The sequence below is a fragment of the Ovis canadensis genome, chromosome 16 (assembly GCF_042477335.2).
Source record: "Ovis canadensis isolate MfBH-ARS-UI-01 breed Bighorn chromosome 16, ARS-UI_OviCan_v2, whole genome shotgun sequence".
NCBI lineage: Eukaryota > Metazoa > Chordata > Mammalia > Artiodactyla > Bovidae > Ovis > Ovis canadensis.
In genome coordinates, this window is record NC_091260.1 from 77,201,871 (window position 1) to 77,223,635 (window position 21,765).

General features: G+C 41.4%; 1 protein-coding gene across 1 annotated transcript in view; it reads left to right on the forward strand.

Annotated features, from left to right (window-relative positions):
* SEMA5A (semaphorin 5A) overlaps positions 1 to 21,765 on the forward strand; it is a 549,553-nt gene that overhangs the window by 235,129 nt on the left and 292,659 nt on the right. Inside the window, exon 4 of the mRNA XM_069556145.1 lies at positions 7,944 to 8,043. Coding sequence (XP_069412246.1) covers positions 7,944 to 8,043 — 100 coding nt within the window. The remainder of the gene's footprint in view (positions 1 to 7,943; positions 8,044 to 21,765) is intronic.

The window sequence follows — 21,765 nt, forward strand, 5'->3', positions numbered from 1 at the left end:
CAGATTGCATTTGATAGAATGGTTCATGTAATGCACTGAAGCTGAAAATGAAGTCCATGGCGGGGCGACACAGGCCAACTTCAGAGAGTAATAGGTGTCTTTGAGGTAGGATGGCTCTTTCACAGCCTGGGAGAAGGTCAGACAGGGAGAGCCTCCACATGCTAAGCTCAGAGTCCTCCCTGCCCTTTCCCCCCGCTGGCCCTGCCCAGGGGTGTGCCCTCTGGGGGAGGTGAGGACCCTGCTCCTGCACATTTGGGACAGTGTCCTATACCCCCAGATCAGAGTCGAGTGGCTTAATCTACTGAGAAATCAAAACCATGGCTTCCACCCTGCCTTTTCATTCCAGAATGTTCTTCATCCTGTAAAGCAGCAAATAGTTAGTGACATTTTCTCTCCCCCTGCTTTATTTATATCACAACCCTTGAATCATAAAACCTCGAGGTGGCACTAGTAGTAAATGATCTGCCTACCAACACAGCAGACAGAAGGGACAGGGGTTCGACTCCTGGGTGGGAAGATCTCCTGGAGAAGGAAATGGCAACCATCTCCAGTATTCTTGCGTGGCAAAATCCATGGACAGAGCAGCCTGGTGGGCTAGAGTCCATGGGGCTGCAAAGAGTAGGACATGACTGAGCACACAGCACAGGGAAAATGGTGAATGCTTTTTTCCTATGGATCTTAACATACAGATCATCATTATTAGTAATAACAACAGTAAATACAATTAGGGTGAAGTAAAGTGAAAGTCGCTCAGTTGTGTCCAGCTCATTGCTACCCCATGAACTATATAGTCCATGGACTTCTTCAGGCCAGAATACTGGTGTGGGTACCCTTTCCCTTCTCCAGGGGATCTTCTCAACCCAGGGATTGAACCCAGGTCTCCTGCCTTGCAGGCAGATTCTTTACCAGCTGAGTCACAAAGGAAGCCCAAGAATGCTGGAGTGGGTAGCCTATCCTTTCTCCAGGGGATCTTCCTGCCGCAGGTATGGAACCAGGGTCTCCTACATTGCAGGTGGATTCTTTACCAACTGTGCTATCAGGGAAGCCCAACAAGTGTATTATTTACTAAACTCAGTGGGTGGCAGTTTTTGCTTAATAGTATAAAGCAATGGGAGATCTTCCCAACCCAGGCATGGAACCTGGGTCTCCTACATTGTAGGCGGATTCTTTACCTTCTGGGCCACCAGGAAGCCCAAAGCAATGGTGATAAACTCATTTTCAAAGTGTAGAAGTCTTTGATTTTTCTTTCTTCCTGTTATTTTCCAAATGTGTCGCATAGGAAGCTACATTTCAGGTGCACTGTAGTTTGAGTTGAGTGTGGGGCTAAAAACCATAGCTGCAATACTAGAAGCTGAATATCACTCCTATTGATCTCAGCAAGACTCGGTTTGCTCACCTGTAATAGGGTGGGTGGAGAAATACAAGACTTAATACATGCGAAGTGCATAGAATAGCACCTGGCAGGTGGCGTATACTATGTAAATGTTAGCCCCTTTTGTTATCGACTTTACCAGTCATCATATTATTAGCATTATTATTATTTCCATGTGCAGTACTAGATATAGTTTAAAACCAACATATAACTTATTAGAATTGAAAACAGTAGGCCTTGATTTGCTGTTTTCATTTCAAGATATGTATGTTGCTACCTGTGCCTTTCAACAATCTTTAGCCACCATCCCCCAGACCCATCCAGTTTAGCCTGTGACTCAGTTTCCAATATGGGTTTCAAGTTTCCCAAAGAAGTTTTACCATCCTGCTTTCCTAGTTGCTTAATTGACTAAGGTTTGAAAGAATGAAGACTGAAACTCAGGCTACCCAGAGCCACTCTCCTCCTCGGAGCTTGCCCACAGATCAGCTTGATCTGCAGACAGTCTGCTCTGAAGCCTTCAGCCCATGGAGGAGCCAGGAGTCTGATATTTGGACTGACTGTCAGGTTTTGGACAAATACTGTTCTTCAACAGCAGAGTCTCCTGTGATTCTTACTTATCAGGCTCTAAAAGGCTTTCTTAACATACAGTCATCACTAACTTGGACAACTTTAGAGTTTTTGCTTTTTTTTTTTTAAAAAAAAGTAACTTTTACTCCTTTTTCTTTTCCTTCTTTTTGGTGGGGATGGGGGTGGTGATGAGAATGCCAACAAAGGTCCGTCTGGTCAAGGATGTGGTTTTTCCTGTGGTCACGTCCGGATGTGAGAGCTGGACCATAAGGAAGGCTGAGCGCTGAAGGATCGATGCTTTTGAACTGTGGTGTTGGAGAAGACTCTTGAGAGTCCCTTGGACTGCAAGGAGATCCAACCAGTCCATCCTAAAGGAAATCAGTCCTGGGTGTTCATTGGAAGGAATGATGCTGAAGCTGAAACTCCAATACTTTTAGCCACCTGATGTGAAGAACCGACTCATTTGAAAACACCCTGATGCTGGAATAGATTGAGGGCAGGAGGAGAAGGGGATGACAGGGGATGAAATGGTTAGATGGCATCACCAACTCAATGGACATGAGTTTGAGTAAGCTCTGGGAGTTGGTGATCGACAGGGAGGCCTGGTGTGTTGCAGTCCATGGGGTCGCAAAGAGTTGGACACGATTGAGTGACTGAACTGAGTGACTCAGGAATGAGGAAAGACAAACTTGAACAGAGTTAAAGTAGGGAATTTATGTCTGCCAGTTGTTTAGACCAAATTTAGTAATACTGGTACATGTTCATGAAAGGAATCATTTTTTGAAGCTGGCTGCTTTAAAAAATTGAATCAGTACACTTCTGCTAGACTGTTTTTTGAGCTATATGTGGGTGCCCTTATAGTATTAAGAGAAGGCAAATATGAATCATCATGGCTAATTCTGCGGCAGAAAGTCACTGCCAGAGGCCATATTTCAACAATCATGTTTGTGTAATGAATAAATTAGCTAAGATGATTAATATCAAATATTTAAAAAATATATAAAATATTCAATATGTGTTTATAGATTTAATGGCACTACTTGACTTTCAAACAGTGGTCACATTGGCTGTGATATTTAAGTTCCATTTCATCCTATGGGTCTCCCAGCAAGATCAGAAGAAAGGGATGGTGTAGGGGAGGGAAGCTCATCATTTGGGGAAAGTGAGATGCGTTAAGAAAGTCAGTGTCCCTGCGGATGATGTCTCTCCCAGACCCCACGTGCTGTGTGCCACCCTCGCTATCTCACTCTCCCTGGCCTTTCTTTTGTATCCAGTGAGCTTGTTCACCACCACCTGCCCTGGTGATCTCTCCTCCCCTACCTGACTTGACTTTGTTTTCTCATAGCTCTTCTTATGCATCCATAACTATTCATTTTCTGTGTCCTTAGAAAGCAGCTTTGAGAATTTTTCGTGTTACTGTGAAAATCCATTACTGTGGTGGTGAACGCTGCTAGTAGATTTTCTGATGTCATGTCTCCAGAATAAACCCTATACCATATGAATTTGTGTGTGTTTGTGTCCGTATCTCTGTGTGTCAGATGCTAATCCAAGTATTTCTTTAGGAATGTGTTCAGCCCAGTTCTTAAGTGAGAGTTGCCCACCCTTTTCATTTTTTCATAATGTCCTGTTCAACCTCAGTATCAAATTTATCAAGATCATTATAGCCTCCAAACTGCAGAGAGAAGAGAAGCTTTATCTCTTTGTTTATTCTCTGAAATAATTTATATGAAATTGGTCTTATAGGTTCCTTAAGCAGTTGGCAACACTTGCTTCTAAAACCAAGCCTGCAGCTCTTTTTAACATACTGCACTTTGGAGTTTATTGTTTGGGTGTTTGAAACTGTAATCACAAAAGAGTGTAAAGGAAATGTGTTTTAAAATATTTTTTTAAATGCAAAGAGTATGCATATTCATATAGGGAGAGACGAAGGAAGCTGGCAACATTGGAGATAAGAGAGGATAAAAGAGATAAACTAGGGAAAGGACTGAAGAGGAAGCGATGGTGTTGAAATAAAGTTGGAGGGACTGGTCTTTGAAAAGGCGGATGGAACACCATGATTCTGATTTCATAGCGGAATTTGACAGGGTGGGTATTGATGCAGGCATTTTTTCATCTGGAGAGATGGACTGGGGCAGGAACTTCCCATCTAGGCCCTCATGGCCACCAGTAGAGTAGGCGGCCATGCGTTATGCAAATTCGAGATATTCCGACCTTCTGGAAGAACATACAGGGAAATCAGAAAAGAAGGGAACGTATGTATTGCCCAACTTTGATCCAGTGTTAACCATAAATATATATAGTTTTAATGGGTGAGTTCATTAGACATTTAAGTAAGGAGAATTGAATAATATTGAAAGAATGCTATGATGTGAACTCATTTTCCCCTCTTAACATGGTCCTTTTTATTTACTTGAGGTTGCTTTAGGAAGTAGTGTAAGCACTTTCCTGTTGTTCAGCATAGGTACCAAAGCCTGGAATATGTCTCTTCATCGGGTTCCTTTGGCGACTGTCTTCCGATTCTTCTCAGTGAGAAGAAAGGTGAATACATGATAGACCAGCTGACTGATTTTCTTCCCCCATCTATTCATAGCTTTCTCTCCATTTATGTTGCTCATGTTTCCACTCCTGGGACAGAAGGGTCAGCTCTTGGCCTTCTGCTCTGCCCTCACACCACCTAGTCGCCCTCAGTGCCTTGGATGTGGCATGTATGCCCGGCTTTGGCAGCTGTGAGTTTGGGAGGATGAAGCCTTAGACCTTAGCCTTAGACTGTAGTCCTGCCGGGACTCCCTGGTCCTGGGTTTTCTATCTGTAGGTTGAGCCTCTGGAACTAAAACAACTGATTGGACACTTCTAGGTCTTAGAGATGCTTAGCAATGACTGGCTCTGAAGTCAGTGTCACTGGAAATTTTTCATGAATGACATTTTACATGGTTGTCCCTGAAGCCATTCAGCTCAGTTCAGTTCATTTCAGTCACTCAGTCATGCCTGACTTTTTGCGACCCCATGAATCGCAGCACGCCAGGCCTCCCTGTCCATCACCAACTCCCGGAGTTCACTCAGACTCACGTCCATCGAGTCCATGATGCCATCCAGCCATCTCATCCTCAGTCGTCCCCTTCTCCTCCTGCCCCCAATCCCTCCCAGCATCAGAGTCTTTTCCAATGAGTCAACTCTTCGCATGAGGTGGCCAAAGTACTGGAGTTTCAGCGTCAGCATCATTCCCTCCAAAGAAATCCCAGGGCTGATCTCCTTCAGAATGGACTGGTTGGATCTCCTTGCAGTCCAAGGGACTCTGAAGCCATTAGCTTTCTCTAAAACCAGTCTTACCCCAACATCTATGTCTCACTCATCATATTCTCCTCTTCAGTGAATCTCAGAACTATTTTTCTTTTCATTAACTCATTCCCTTTGGCCTCTTCAATTAGTTATCCGGCCAACCAGACTCTCACATCACATCCTCGTTGCATTTTCATAGCCATTGCCTAAATTATCAGTTTTAGTTTGTAAAGCTGATGTTCTTGCCTCCATTCGGTCCTCTTTTCTGCCTGTCAATGCCCCTTTTGTATTCCTAAGATATTTGCTTTGTGTGTGAAGTGCTTGCTTGCAACCTTCTCAGAGCCTTGCTATCACAGGTGAGGTCAATTCTAGACTTTTTAACCTGGAAGTGAATTTTTTACAGTTATATTTCAATGTACCTTTCCCATCATTTCTTCAGTTGCCATTTCATTTCCCTTTCTCTCTTCTCTTTTTTCTCTTTCTTTTCAGTTTTAATTCTCTTGAATTCACTTGCTTATTCTTACTTTTTTGTTCCACACATTCAGTATCACTCATCACATTCAAGTTACTGTACCTTAGTGCTGCAGGCATCACAGTGAGCAATGTGGACCCAAGAGCCTTAGGAATCATCTCCTGCAAATAGAGAAACTGAACAGAGGTCCATAGAAGTGAAGATGAGCAATACCAATTATGGCCACTGCTAAGTCACTTCAGTCGTGTCCGACTCTGTGCGACCCCACAGACGGCAGCCCACCAGGCTCTGCCGCCCCTGGGATTCTCTAGGCAAGAGCACTGGAGTGGGTTGCCATTTCCTTCTCCAGTGCATGAAAGTGAAAAGTGAAAGTGAAGTCGCTCAGTCGTGTCTGACTCTTCGCGACCCCATGGACTGCAGCCCACCAGGCTCCATGGGATTTTCCAGGCAAGAGTACTGGAGTGGGTTGCCATTGCCTTCTCCATTATGGCCACAGGGGGCATCAGATCTCCCACGTGGCTCACTTGCTTCCTCTAGAACACAGCTGTTCTGTCAGTTTCTGGTCAGATCTTTCCTTTTCTGGTTCCTAAGGCCCCGAACATCTCTCCTTTCTATGTATGAATATTTCCTGTAAACCTGCAAATAACTGTAAAGATCTTTTATCTGTGGAATTCTCCAGGCTAGAATACTGGAGCAGGTTGCCATTTCCTCCTCCAGGAGATCTTCCCAATCCAGGAATCGAACCTGGGTCTCCCGCATTACAGACAGGCTCTTTACCATCTGAGCCATCAGGGAAGCCCTGTATCTATAGATACTGTGTTTAAAGAAGATATTAGTGCTGGTTCCCTAACTAAATTAAAAACTCCTAAAATAGACTGTTTATGACAGCTTTTTCATAGCTCTAGGACCTTGTACTTATTTTGCTGCAAATAGGTATTTTTTAAAAATAGACTTGCCTATAAAATGAAAAACTTTATATAAAATACTAAAAAGAATCAAGATACAGTATACATTAAAATTTCAAAAACTAAATACAGATCTCTGTATAACTCAGCCTTGGTTTGCTTTAAGTAGACTAGAACTTTTCAGTTCATTTCATTCTCCCCCTGCCACTCCCTGCCAATAACTAATATTAGAGAATTCTACATTTGTTTCACTAAACAATTGCTTGAAAATAATCTTCCTCCTTCATGTCAACAAAGGCCTTTCTACAGGACATGTCTTAGGACAGGGGCATATTAGATCTGTTTTTAGCATCTGTTTTTGTGGAATGAGATTATTTCTGTGTGGCACAGTTGTTTCCTCAAACCAATAGCTGTGTGGATTTGCCCGTTTTCATGCCCCTGTTTCATCAGAGTGATGCCACTCAGAATATTAAACCCAAGGAAAAAGACAGTCAGATCAAGTGGTTAATTGTCAAGGATAATGATCAGGTTCCGCACAACTGGCAGACAACTCCCTGAAGACTTTTTTGGTGAAAGAAACCAGCTAATGAAAGTTGCGAAAACGGCTCATAAAGCCGAGTTCTCACCTTTTCCAGTACTGTCATGTTATAATAACTGGACCCTAGGCTGAAGGTTGCCTCATAGGAGTTAACAGAGCTTGTTAAAAAACAAACAAACAAACAAAAAAAAACAGTCTGAAAAGAGTGGCTGTTTTCTGATTTTCCATAGAAAAAATGTAAATGAGGTCAGGAGTTACTGTGAATTTCTCATCCAGAAAGGACTGTATGTGTTTAACTAGTCTAATCACGGGGCTTACATTGAAACTCACAGGCCAGGGAAATGGAATGTCCACGTTGTAAGAAGGCAAATGGTGCTCCTGTGTTTGTCCTTTTTCCAGATGGGGACTGTTGTGATTTCTCTACTTCTGTGGCCCCTACCCACCAGGCTGCACAGGAAATGGTCTTGTTTGCATTCGGTATTCCTCTGATGAGCCCTGTGAATGTTGTGTTATCGTCTGCCCAGCCCAGATCCTATAGGAACACGCACATCTGGCTTGTAAATCACAGCCCAGCCTTGGCGTCTTGCTCCCTTTTTACTGGGTGGCTGTCCTCTGTGTTTTACACGTTCTCAGTGTGGCTTTTGTGACATCCTGACAGAAACCTCCAGTGACCCCCAAGCCATCCGTCGGGGGACCTCCAAATCCTCTCTGAAATGTAATGTTTGCTACCTCGTGTGCATTCTCTGTGGGTCCCTGGAGGGGGTAAAAAAATATTCATTTTTATCTTCTTATTTATTTATTTTTCCTGTTTAGAAATTGGCCCCTGGTTGCGGGAGTTCAGAGCGAAGAATGCTGTGGATTTCTCGCAGTTAACATTTGATCCAGGACAGAAAGAACTTGTTGTAGGAGCAAGGTGAGAGATCTGACGTTTTGCCCTTGCAGATATTTTCGACTTCATTTTACATCTCTGCAGTTACACGCGAGCATCCCTGCCGGAGTTGACGAGTGCTAAGTAATAGTTCATCTCAGAATGAAGTTCCATGTAAGAATGTCATGAACAGGCTACTTCTTTTTTTCTGAACATGCTACTTCTAATAGGAGGACTGCTACTCTTTCTACCCAAGTGCTGGGAGCTGTTCTAACATGAATTAATTCAGTATTTTTTTCCTCCTATGACACCTGAGAGGTAGGTATTATCACCATCCCTGTGTTAGAGATGAGGAAACTGAGGCAGAAATTGGATAAATATGTTATTCCAGAGACACATTTATTATGTCTAATAACAAATGGTCCCCGCTTTCAGACCCAGACCGTCTGCTCCAAACAGCATGTTCTTATTTCTCAGTTTAGCACAGTTCTTGAGAACAGGAGGCCTTGATGTCCATTCCGACATCTGTTGCTATCTTTCTTTGTGACCTCTGTTATGCTGATTGCCAGTCAACTGAGAATTCAAGGGAGTTGCTGTTGTTTATTTCTTTTAAAGAGCCCGTGCTTCTGAGTCCAAGTCAATGCCTGACCTTCCAGCTGGGCCGTGTGGCCACTGGAACCCGATCAGAACAGATCTAGTCTTGTATCCCTGACATTCACCATGACTTCCTCAGAAAACGTGCATCCTCCCTGACTTCAAATCACCTATCTTGTCAGTGTGTTTTGAGATTGGTGGAGATAAAATATTTTCTATTCGTCTCTTAGGAGAAATGATGTAATAACGTTAAGAGGTGATTTATGGATGTGAACTCTTCTGGCAGCCGAGGAAAGTACTCTGGGCAGAAGAGTGAGTGAACATTATCTTTTTTGGCCAAATTTACTAGATGATGAAATATACCTTTCATAGCAAGAGTGGTTGTGGAATTTCTACCTGAGTGCAGCTAAATCTGGCTTAGGCTCTGAGCACCCTGGACGGACACAGAACAGTTTCTAGAATCACTACATTTGCTCTCAGATGTTAAGATCGTGTGCATCCACTTAACACTTGAAGACTTGAGATGTGTGGTTGTCGCTTAAATGAGTAGACAGAGTTGGCTTAGTTCCTGGCACTTAGCGTGCCACTGGCATCTCTTTCAGTGTTTATTGAATGGACAGTAAATTTGGGAGGGCTTATGTGGGGTTTTTATTGCCTTTAGGCCACTGGCACTGCAATGGGGGTTTCTGATGCTGACTTTCATCAAATTCCATCATTGGGAGCCTTGGCCATACATTGCAGGCCTCTTCCTTTTGCATACCATGGCCAAAGTCATCTTTTACAAATACCCTCCTCAGTCGCTCCTTCTGGAGCACGTACAACTTGTTTGCCTTCACGTATGTTGCAGAAATATTATTCAATCCAGGAATCATCTGTTAGCTCTTTGGTGTGGTCTGTCGGAACCTCTGGCTTATGGTCCTGCAGGCCAGAGAGACACACATCATTTTTATTCTCACATAGTCCAGGCGTGTGGAGTTATTTATGTTGCCCACAACTAGAAAATGTTCATTCTCTTGCCTCTGGGACTTGATACCCTCTTGTGCTTTCCTGGATTATTAGCTTGCCTCCAACCGCCGTCCCAGGATACCCATTGGGGGAACCCCTGCTCCTTGCAGGGATCTGGCTCAAGGGCCCGCCTCTGGGCCTGAGCTGCCATGTTCCCTGCCCTGCACGGTCGGCTAGCACACCGGCCACCTGCCTTCCTTACTGCCCTTACTGTATTATTGTTCGTCACGTTTCAACGCTCCCCTTCCCCGTTGTCAGATGGTGAAGTACTGCATGGTGGAGGATGTGTCTGTCTTTTTTCCCCCAAGCTTTAACCTTCTTATACTGGGGTATAGCTGGTTAGAGCTTCCCTGGTGGCTCAGATGGTAAAGCATTTGCCTGCAATATGGGAGACCCAGGTTTAATCTCTGGGTCAGGAAGATCCCCTGGAGAAGGAAATGGCAACCCACTCCAGTACTCTAGCCTGGAAAATTCCATGGACAGAGGAGCCTCACAGGCTACTGTCTGTGGGGTCGCAAAAAGTCGGACAGGACTGAGCCAACTAATTAATTAATTATTATAGGACTTCCCTGGTGGCTCAGATGGTAAAGCGTCTGTCTACAATGTGGGAGACCCGGGTTCGATCCTTGAGTTGGGAAGATCCCTTGGAGAAGGAAATGGCAATCCACTCCAGTACTATTGCCTGGAAAATCCCATGGACAGAGGAGCCTGGTAGGCTACAGTCCATGGGGTCGCAAAGAGTTGGAGCTGGTTAATAATGTTGAGACAGATTCAGGTGAATAGCAAAGGCACTCAGCCATACATATACAGGTATCCATTCTCCCCCAAACTCCCCTGGCATCCAGACTGGCACGTGATACTGAGCAGAGTTCCCTGTGCTATACAGTAGGTCCTTGTCAGTTTTCCATTTTAAACATTGCAGTGTGCTCGTAACCTGATCTGTCTTTTCTTGTTTCTCTAAGATGTAGCACAGTTTCTCTTTGGCTAGAAGTTCAAAGATTTCTGTTGACTCATTGTCTATATTTCCAGGATTTGACTTGGATATGTCTGCATTTGGTAGGACACTTATGGAAAAGGGAGTGGGGTTGTAGCGCACTTATTCAAATGCCCAGATTTGCACAAGGACACGGTGAGCAGCACTCTCTAAGCCCCGAAGTTTATCCTTAGAGCGAATGGACTCTCACCCTCAGCCAAGGGGAAGAGGTTGCCGGCTGGCATAGCAGGTGCAAATGTGACCCCAACCGGTGTTGCAGAGTCCTGCATCTCTCATTCCACTCCAGCTAACTTTGGAAATAGTGTTCCTGTGAACTTGACTCAAAAGACTCTCCATTGTTTCTGGGCGTCCTTCACGCTATAGGGACACGGCTGATTCACATACGTGCCGACACTCTGCAAGTGGTAGGCTTTTGGTCAAGGACACAGATTTCTCCTAATGCGGATATGAGAAGCCCCTGAGAAAACTAAGATTTGGAAGAGACATCACCATCGTTCTGTTCTGGCTTCGGACAACACCTGAGAATTGTTCCTGGGGAACTCCTGTTCCTGACAGTCTCCATCCCACTATGGGTGGAGGGATCGATCTCATTATTCCTTGAGCTCTCCATCAGAGCCTGCCTGAAGGTTTCCTACTCAGTGTCCTTGAAAATCTCCATTCTGACCTCCCTGGAGGTCTCCATCCTAGAGTTTCTCAAGATCTGCATCCATCTCCCCTCAGCACAGTCCCAGCCCAGACGTGGGAGGGATTGGATTACCCACTGAATCACCCTGGCATATACTATGGCATAATGACCAGGAGCAATAGCATTGCCAGACTTAGCACATAGAAGTCCAGCATGCGCAGTTAAACTTGAACTGCAGATGAGCACCCCTAGGAGCATGGGCTGTGTTTTCTGTTCTAAAGCAGGATATAATGCATCGTGGTTACTTGATGGCAAAGAAGGAAGTAGGCAGACTTGCTTAACTGTGTGACCTTGAGCCCATTTGAGAGTCTAATTTTCTTCTCTTTAAAACTGATATATTTATTTCTATCCCTTTCAGCTGTTGTGAGGATTAGGTGAAATAATCCAGGAAAAGTGATTGTCACAGAAACAGGCATCCTGTAAGCCCGCAGTGGTGGGGAAGCTGTGTGGGTCTATGTGGGCTTTGGCATATGTGCACATCTGCCTTTCGGGCAGATATCACCGTGTGTGGAGAATAGCAATTTTACCTAAGATACACATGGGGAGATTAGGCTCAGAAAGTTTAAGTGGGAATGTGAGCCAGTTATAAAACTTTAAAAGTAACCCAGCCATCAGATTCCTGTTTGGGAGGGCTTGACCTAGCAAAAAAGGTTTAGGTGGCAGGTGTATATTTTAGAAATCTTTAGTTGTTTAAATATGTCAGTGGTGAAAAACTACAATGATAGTCTTTTTATTTTTTCATAATTAGTACTAGGCATTGTAAAGCCATTGCTGGTTTATTGGGTGTTTATTATTATTAATTATTATTGTTGGGTGGTTTCACTTTGTACCAGTGGTACTTTATGTTCCTGAAACTGAATTCAGGTAAACATTCTTTGTGTTCCTTGCAAAAAGTTCTCTTGTTTGTAAAACAAAAACAAAAAGCAAAACAAGCAAAATCAATTCAAACACCACGTCTCTTTAGGTGATTTGTGGCTATGCGGTACCAGAGGTAGTTGCATCTGAATTCATGCAGTTTCTGGAAGGATCCTTAAATTTATCAGTTCCAAGATGCACCTTATCTTTCATATTATTTTAAAAGCATTGATACTCATATCCTATTTTACCCATGCCTCTTTAAAAATTAAAGATGTTTGTATTTTCAGTGATGAGACTCAGGCACTTTCATTTTAGAGAAAGTAGAAAGTACTGTAAAGCATAAAGAAAAAACACAATTTCAGAAATAATCGCAGTTAACCTCTTCAGTTATTTTCCCACAGTATGTCATTTCTATTTGTTTATATGTTGGGACAATATTTTATGGATGGTTTGTATATGTTTTTTCTAAAAAAGACCTACTAAAAACAGTTTCCATTTTGTGTGTGTATATATATATATAAGTACATTCATATATTTATGTGTACATATACATGGGCTTCCCAGGTGGCGCTAGTGGTAAAGAACCCTCTACCATTGCAGGAGACTTAAGGGATACAGGTTCAATCCCTGGGTCAGGAAGATCCCCTGGAGAAGGGCATGGCAACCCACTCCAGTATTGCCTGGAGAAGCCCATGAACAGAGAGGAGCCTTGCAGGCTACAGTCTATGGGGTCGCAAGGAGTTGGACATGACTGAAGCGACTTAGCACACACGCACACATGCACGTATACACACATATACGTCTATATATGTATACGTGTGTGTGAAAATTTCAATGAAAGGCTATGTTGAAGGCTTAGAGGTTTTTGCATGGATAATTATAAAAGTAATGATAATAATTCACAGTAATACTATTTCACAAAGTTGGTTCAACTTCCAGTTTCACTGTGTATAGGACTGTAACAGTAGATCAAAGGGAGAGTAACGACATTTTCTTCTCCCAACGAATCTGTCTTTAGTGTTTCGGCTTAGTGTATGGATAGCTAGTGATTCTGTATTGAATTCAAGTGTTATTCCAAGTGGCAACTAACTTGATCTACACACCAAAAGGTGTTTGACAGCAATTAGAGTGTTTACAAATTAGCCATATTTTTGTAAAGTGTAAAGCCATACAATAAATAGTAAGAAAAAAAAAGAGTTTTTTCCTCAGAGAGAGCATGAGCTTCTTTCAGCTTTTGTTTGCTTCTTGGTCTCTCATTCATTTTCTTCCTATAATTTGATTTCTGATTATCTTCCTCTTCTCTAACAAGCTTCTGTGTAATAGAAACCTATCACTGAAGAGCATACTCTTGCAATCTATGATATTTTGGTAAGAACACTCATCTCTGAGCTCTTACACAAGCACTTGTGAGTCCAGGAGGCCCACCCGTCTGCCAGTGATTGAGAGGACAGAATTGAAGCCCATAGACCCAGTACTGTTGCTGCTGCTGAGTCGCTTCAGTCGTGTCCGACCCTGTGCGACCCCATAGACGGCAGCCCACCAGGCTCCCCCATCCCTGGGATTCTCCAGACAAGAATACTGGAGTGGGTTGCCATTTCCTTCTCCAATGAGTGAAAGTGAAAAGTCAAAGTGAAGTCGCTCAGTCGTGTCCGACTCCTAGAGACCCTATGGACTGCAGCCTACCAGGTTCCTCCATCCATGGGATTCTCCAGGCAAGAACACTGAAGTGGGTTGCCATTTCCCTCTCCAGACCCAGTACTGGGTCAGGTAAAAAATCATAATTGATGATAAACGTAAGATTTATGTATGTCTTGGGGAATTTTTTATTTCATTTTTAAAAAGTTTTTACATTTTAAAATTGCATCACACAATGGGAACTTCATAAAAATATTAATTGAAAAGGTAATGGGGTTGCATGGGTTTCCTTGCCCACCTGATTCAACATGGGTACCAGCCAAGAGTTGTGAATGTGCCTTGTATAGAGTCCTCTGACTTACCATTATGGTCAATGGACGAGTTCCATATATTGAAAGATATTTCTGTACATATCTGTGTGAAAAATAGTATAGATTTCAAATCAGCATGTTTTCTATCAAAAACAAAAGCTAAAATATACCTGCTTTCAAGGCAGAGCTTGGTCTCTCTTACATTCACAGAAAACTGGTCTTGAAACATTTGTATATTATTTTAGCCCATTGTTTTGCCCATGATTTGAACCTACAAAAACAAAGATAAAAAGAAAAAAAAAAGATTAACTTGCTTTTTGTTATGCTGGTACTGAATTTTCTTTAAGTATTCCAAGCATATAGTGTCATAAGATCGCTTTAAATGAATGGGTAGGCATCTACTCAGTGTAAATTTCTCCTTTCAAAACGATGTTGCTGTTGATTCAAAACAAGTGGAGCTAAATTTTGAAGTCATGTGTCGCCTTTGAGATTTGACAATATAATGTTCTCCTTTCTTGATGGCTATAATTCCTATTTTTCTTTCAAAGTTTACCTTGGAGTTAATCTGTTGGAAGCAGTCTATAATTAAAAGAAAAACTGGAGACTTTTATGAGATCAGCAGTTCTCCTTCCATTAGCCACAACTTCTTTCCATTTTCCAGTTTATACAGTTAAAGGTAACTCATGCTGAGTGGAGTAAAATTAGCAATTAGGAGTGAATCCAAAAAGCAGTAAACCCCCATTGTGCAAAGAAATCCCTAGTAATGATGATGTTGACATAGTATTTATATTAATTATGACTTAGGAAGACAGCTGGTGATGAATGGAGGGATGGAGCTTTCATTCCTGCTCTTCGTTTTTATACCACCCCAGCGGGATTTTTTTTTTTTTAAACTGTACTTTAAGATTTAAATATTTCCTTTTTCCTGTTGGCTCTTGCTACATAGGTGTGTTTTCCTCTTAAGATTCTCTTTGCTTATCTTCCTTCTTCCCACCTTTCTTCCAATAGACCTGTTTGGTTAATTAACCTAATCCGTGTTTTTTTTTTTTTTTTTTAATCTGTTCTTTGTCTTCTTGCTTTGTTACATTTTGTTCAGTATTTACCAAACATCCGTGTATCTAAATATCACCTGGGACAGTCATTCAAAATGAAGTTCCCTCTGCCCCTTCTCCCAGCTCTTCTGAACCAAGGGCCTGGAGGGTGACCCCAGAGTGTGAGCTTTTAACAGGCAGGTAGTCTGCAGACACCCCTGTGGGAAGGACCATCCAACCATTGTGCTCCTTTCACTGTTATATTAAAAAAACAAACACAAAAAATCTCTGCATTTTTCTTTCTGCTGGAGGTAGGGCAAAGAAGAATAAACCTAGCAGAATAGTTCCTTATTTAGTTAATGTAGTCTTCCCTTTCCCCATATTCCCTGAATGATAAAAATTAACCAGCCTTTGAGTGCATGTGTGTGTTACAAGTCTTGAGTGTTGAGAGTTTTCTCGTAGTCAGTCCCACATGGGTTCCATCAGAATTTATTAGTTCACATTGCTGCTCTTCATTCATCAAATATTTATAGAACCTACTTTGTGCCAAGAAGTATCTTAGGCAAGGGGAAGCGAAGATGCAGCAGAGTGTCTACCTGGTAAAGACTTCAGATCCTAGGGCATAGGCTGGCAAGCTAAGGTCCCTGGGTTGGCCTCTTACTTTTGTAAATAAAGTTTTATTGGCACATAGCCACACCCATTCATTTGCACATCACTTATGGCTGCTTTCCAGCTTTCACTGCAGAGATGAGTAGTTTCCACAGGGCCACAAAGGTGAAGTGTTTGCTAATTAGCCCATGAAATATTTTCCTGACTCCTGGCCTGATGAGTATGGGGAACAGGAATGGTTACGTTCTCCAGGAAGGCCTGAATAAAGAGCCTTGAAAACACCAAGAGGAAAGAAAGGTGAAATGGGTGTACTGAGAAGTTGCTTTTTCAGTTGGCCTTAGAGGTCTCTAGGAGGATCATAGAACTGGGAACTCAGATGCTGAGGAGGCTGACAGGAGCTCGCCTTGACTGGACATGTTAGTGACTGAGAGGAGGGGTAGGAATAGGTGAGGCTGGGGTATTAGATTATGGAGGAGTGGGGATTTCATCCTGTAAACCTGTGTTTCCAATTGTGGCAGTCAGTAGGGTGGTGTGAGAAAGCTCTCAAGAATGCTGATAGCCAGGCCTCTCCTCAGAACGTTTGAATTAGACTTTCTAAAAGTATGGGCTTCCTTGGTGGCTCAGAGGTTAAAGTGTCTGCCTGCAATGCGGGAGACCTGGGTAAGGTTGGAATTTTGATCTAATCAAGCTTCTGGTAATCCTCTGGCCTGGCAGACTTGGCAAACCTCTGCTAAAGACAGTAGGAGCTCAGGATATTTCTAAAGCTGCATATTTATAAGTTCATATTGTAGCAGAAAGATTCTTCCACTAGACTGTGTGCAGAACTCACTAGAGTTTGAAGGTACAGATGGCAGTTGGGGATCTGGGTCAAGTGACAGTAGAGAGAATTTAAACTGAGGCAGTGGTAGTGAGAATGGAGATAAGTCAGCTTTGAGACATCTTTGGGTTGATGGTGATTGATGGCCAATCGTGATAGGTGGCTGAGAACAAGGATCAAAGATAAGATTTGGGACTGTGGTTTGAAACTGTGGCTTGTTGTAATGCCATCAGCTGGAATTGAGCATTTGAGAAAGGAATTAGAGTTCTTCTATTATGAGAGAAACATGAAAAAGATCTCAGGTTTTACTAACTCTGAGATAACCCAGAAAAGTAGTATATATGGAGATAATTTGCAGAGTCAATATTCCTAGGAAAACATAGGTTAAAGGAATCATAAAATAATACAGTTGGTAGTTTTTCAAGGAAAAATGATCTCTATTAATTGAAAAATGGAAAGGAACAAATTAAATACCCAATGGACCAGAAAAGCAGAAGTCATGAGTTAAATTTAGAGCAGTAAACCATGATCCGTAATCTTCAAAGCACTTAGAAATTTGCACATAATGTTTAGAACATAATAAAGTTTAAATTGGGCTTACCTGGTGGCTCCATTGGTAAAGAATCCACCAGCAGTGCGGGAGACCTGAGTTCGATTCCTGGATCGGGAAGATCCCCTGGAGGAAGGCATGAGAGCCCACTCCAGTATTCTTTCCTGGAGAATCCTCATGGACAGAGGAGCCTGGTGGGCTATGATCCATGGGGTCGCAAAGAGTCAGACATGACTGAGTGACCAGGAACAAAATTCAAACTACTAATATTTTGTTGACAGTAATGATTAATAACTTTGTCCCTAAATATGCTTATGGGAAGAAGATTTTCCTGATTTCATATCTCTGGAATTTACTAACCACTAAAAATCCATCTCTGTTATTTAATTCTACTTGCAAAATAGTAAGAGGTTTCCATCTACTTGTGTGCCATTTAATATTGGTATTTAAATATATAAGAGTACTATTAATGTGGTTTAATTTTGGTTTTGATGTATTCTTTGGAACTTTTTTTATAGTAATCAAGACTTTCAATGGGTTTGAAATGGATTTTTTTTAGGATAGGTAATGAGATAAACCAGTATAATTTTGGGAGAGTGAGTACTAGACACATATGGTATTATAATAATATAATAATAGTAATAAAATCAGAATTACATATAATATGCTATAGCCAAAAGTACATGTATTTATTATTTTTCAAAGAGTGTTGGAAAAATTCTGACTGAAGAGGTAGCTCATAATATGATGATATTATACATTTGTCACCACACTGCAAAATATATTAGCAAAGTGAAAAAAAGTCAGTATTCAAAAACTGTGCTCTAAATGTGATCCCACTATTTATAAATTGGTAATATTAAAGCAGAATTAGACTCCCAACAACTAATGAGAATAGTACATTGAAAAGATATTTTTGGAGTGGTTAAAGTAACAGAAAATAAAAGCTCCTGAAATTTGTTTAGAATCAATCAGCGTAATGAAAATCTTAGGAAGAGCAATTATAGATAGGTTGGTGAACTAAGTGAGTTGGTTACATGCAGAAATTAAATCTTCATATTCTTAAAATTTTGATGCGATTAAAATATTACATATTTAAATGTAGATAATTAAAATAATTTTATGAAAACATTTTGTGCTTTAAGAGATATAGACACTACTTTTCTTTAGCTTCAAAGTCACACATTTATTATATTTTAATCTTTAAGTCTGTCTCTGCATCTATAAATCCGTGTGTCAGGTAAGAAGTCACAGTGTCAGCCTCTGTGCCAGTGGAATATTGACAACAGTTAGGATGGAACTGTGCTCTAATGGGAAATCACAGAACAGATGAAGCCGACTCAGGTACAGGTGAGACTAGCTTCACTCTCAGATTTACCCAGATGGTCCCAGTTTATGTGCAATGGGTATTTTGTTTACAGATTGTTTCATCATAAGTAGTGGTCTAAACTTTAATAAACAACAAACATGGGGACGCTAGTGGTAAAGAACCAGCCAACCAATGCTGAAGACATAAGAGATGCCGGCTCGATCCCTGGGTCGAGATCCCCTGGAGGAGGGCATAGCAGCTCACTCCAGTCTTCTTGCCTGGAGAACCCCATGGACAAAGGAGCCTGGTGGGCTTCAGTCCATGGGGTCACACAGAGTAGGACACGACTGAAACGACTTAGCGCACACGCATGTACATTTCTACCACTGTTGTTTAAACCATTTTTTCATAGATTTCCTTGCTTTTCTGTAAGGAAATCAAGATTTGCTTGATTTTCTTAGTGCAAAGTAATTTCTTAATTATTCAATCTTCTGCTCCTCCGTTATAAGCAAGCCTCTAACCTAAATGTTCAAAAAGAACCTGAAATTATTTCCTTTGATTTTATAACTATATTCCTCGGAGACCAATTGAGTTATTCTAAGCGAATGTCATTTTAAAACACCTGTGTCTTTCATAATTAATGGAGGTCAGAGTTAAGTTTTATGGTGTCTCTAGATAAAATGAATCATTTAGTTAATATGCTCATGAAGGCTCAACCTTTTCTTTAATGCTGGCTGAATTTTATTACTTTACATGAAGACACAAATGAACTTCGTCTGTTAAGGCCCTGGCTGCTCCCTCAGAGAATATATTGTTGTGCTTAGTGATTTGTTTCTAATAGGCCACTGGGGTATGTGATGGGAGGTGGGAATGAGTTATTCATTCCTATAATCAGTCAGAAAGAAATACACTCTGGTCAAGAGGGAGACCATACACTCAGACATTTAGTGGGGGAAGGATGGAGGAGCTTAAGAACTGTCAGTTTGTGTCTGTCAAATTCATTGGCTTTGTGATTTGAATTATTCAGTTTACTGGATCTGTGTATTCCTCATCTATCACTCTTAAAAGTAATACAGTTATTACATTTGAATGTGCATGTCAAATTTTATTCCATATGTTTGATAAAGAGTAAGTTCAAACCAAGGGAAGAAAATCTCATAGTTTTATTGGCTATGGCCATAAAATTGAACCTTTACAGCCTTGTTAAACCCTTGCTTTGTACCTCTGTAATGAGAGGTGGGACATGGCAATAGAGACCAGCTCCCCTAAGCTATGTAACTAAAATGCTCTTAGAATTTAATCGCTTAACCTCCTGGAGCACTGCCTTCTCCCTGCAGAATGACGATATTCCTCATTACTACCTATTTACATCGAGGGGTGTTAGGAAGATTAATGAGGCCACTTAAATGCTTTGGGTTGCTCAAAACACTGCCCAAATAGAGAATCTGACCTTATGTGAAACATTTGCTTAGTATTCCCTGCTGGCTGGGAGCCAGAAGCATTATTCCTTCTTGCTGGAAAGGTTGGTAGCCTTTCTCTTGAACCTCACACACATTGTTTTCCCTTCTCTGTGTGCTCTCAGTTGCGAGATAAAGTGATTGCCTCTTCCATAAAGCCCCTGGAGAGCAGCCTCTTGCAGGGAACCATAGATCTTACTTTAGTGCCTGAGTGACCCAACATCTGGGAGTATCCATTTTTATATTCCCTTTAGAAGGTTTTCTTTCTTTTTGTAACCTTTAACTTCATAGGTCATTCACCTGAACTGTGATGGATCAAGCTGTCATAGAAGATTTCTGGTCCCTCATGTTGCTAGCTGTACTGGAATTTTTCCAACAGCAAAAAAACACACTTGGAATTATACTTGGAACCAAATAGTTTGATGAAAGTGTTTTGAGAATGGTAGAAGCCACACTGTGTTTTTGTCAGAGTCAGGTTCCAGGGAGGTGATTAGGGAATTCCACACATTTTTTCATGTATATTTCATCTTTTATTATTTTTTTTTAAATTGTTGAAAATCATGATAGATAAAGTGAATACTAAAATGTATAATACTGTGTATTTCTAATATGGAAAGGTCTAGTAAGGCATTAAATTGTCCATGGGTTTGTGTAGACATCATCATGTATTAAACAAATATTTGAAAACATTTGCCAACTCTTTCTCACAGAAATCAAACAAGTTAAAAAAAAAAAAGGCAACAAAACTGTAACCAGCCAACCAACACAAAAAGAGACTATAATTAGACTTTGAGGCTATTTCAAATTATAGATAATTCTGATAATGCCAAATTAAAAATGTTCAAATCAACTTAGTCAACTGACTTTATGATTAACAGGTATTACATATAAGTAAACTATTGAATACATTTTCTTACCTCTTTTGTATGCTGAAATTTCATTTAAGATTGTTGAAGTATGGTATTCGGTTGCAGACAATAAAAATACACCTGAAAAGTGTTAGGAATTTATTGAACTGTGCCATAATAACAATTATTTCATTAGATGGTCATATGATGATCCACCTCTGTTGCTCATGTTTTATCTCTAAAAAGGTCACAATCTTTTAGGAATCTGTGTTAAGCATATTGACAGATTGTATAGTTTTGCTCTCTCATTTCACAAAGGATGGAACTGGGACACTCTTAAGTATGGTTAGGCAGTTTCAGGAATAATTCATGTGAAATTAAGAGGGAGAAGAGGCACCATCTAATGAGTCAGACCTGTGGGATTAACATTTTCTCTTAATGGGGAGATATATGTCCCAGGCAGATCACAGTCCCAGAGGCTAAACTCATTTACTACAACTGAAAGCTTGTCATGAATAGTGCCAAGACTTGAATTATCTCAGAAACATTTGTAAATGCACCTGTGGATGAACAATGATGACATGAAATGATTGTTCTGCAAGAATGATTCTTCTGTATGTGCGTGTTTGCTGTCAGTTAAATTGGAAAGAGGACACTGCATGACTGATTGGTGAGGCCGTTTGGCACAAAGACCTTCAGTTCAGTTCAGCTCAGTCACTCAGTCGTGTCCAGCTCTTTGCAACCCCATGAACTGCCACACGCCAGGCCTCCCTGTCTATCACCAGCTCCTGGAGTTTACCCAAACTCATGTCCATCGAGTCGGTGATACCATCCAGCCATCTCATCCTCTGTCGTCCCCTTCTCCTCCTGCCCGCAGTCCCTCCCAGCATCAGAGTCTTTTCCATTGAGTCAACTCTTTGCATCAGGTGGCCAAAGTATTTGAGTTTCAGCTTTAGCATAAGTCCTTCCAAAGAACACCCAGGACTGATCTCCTTTAGGATGGACTGGTTGGATCTCCTTGCAGTCCAAGGGACTCTCAAGAGTCTTCTCCAACACCACAGTTC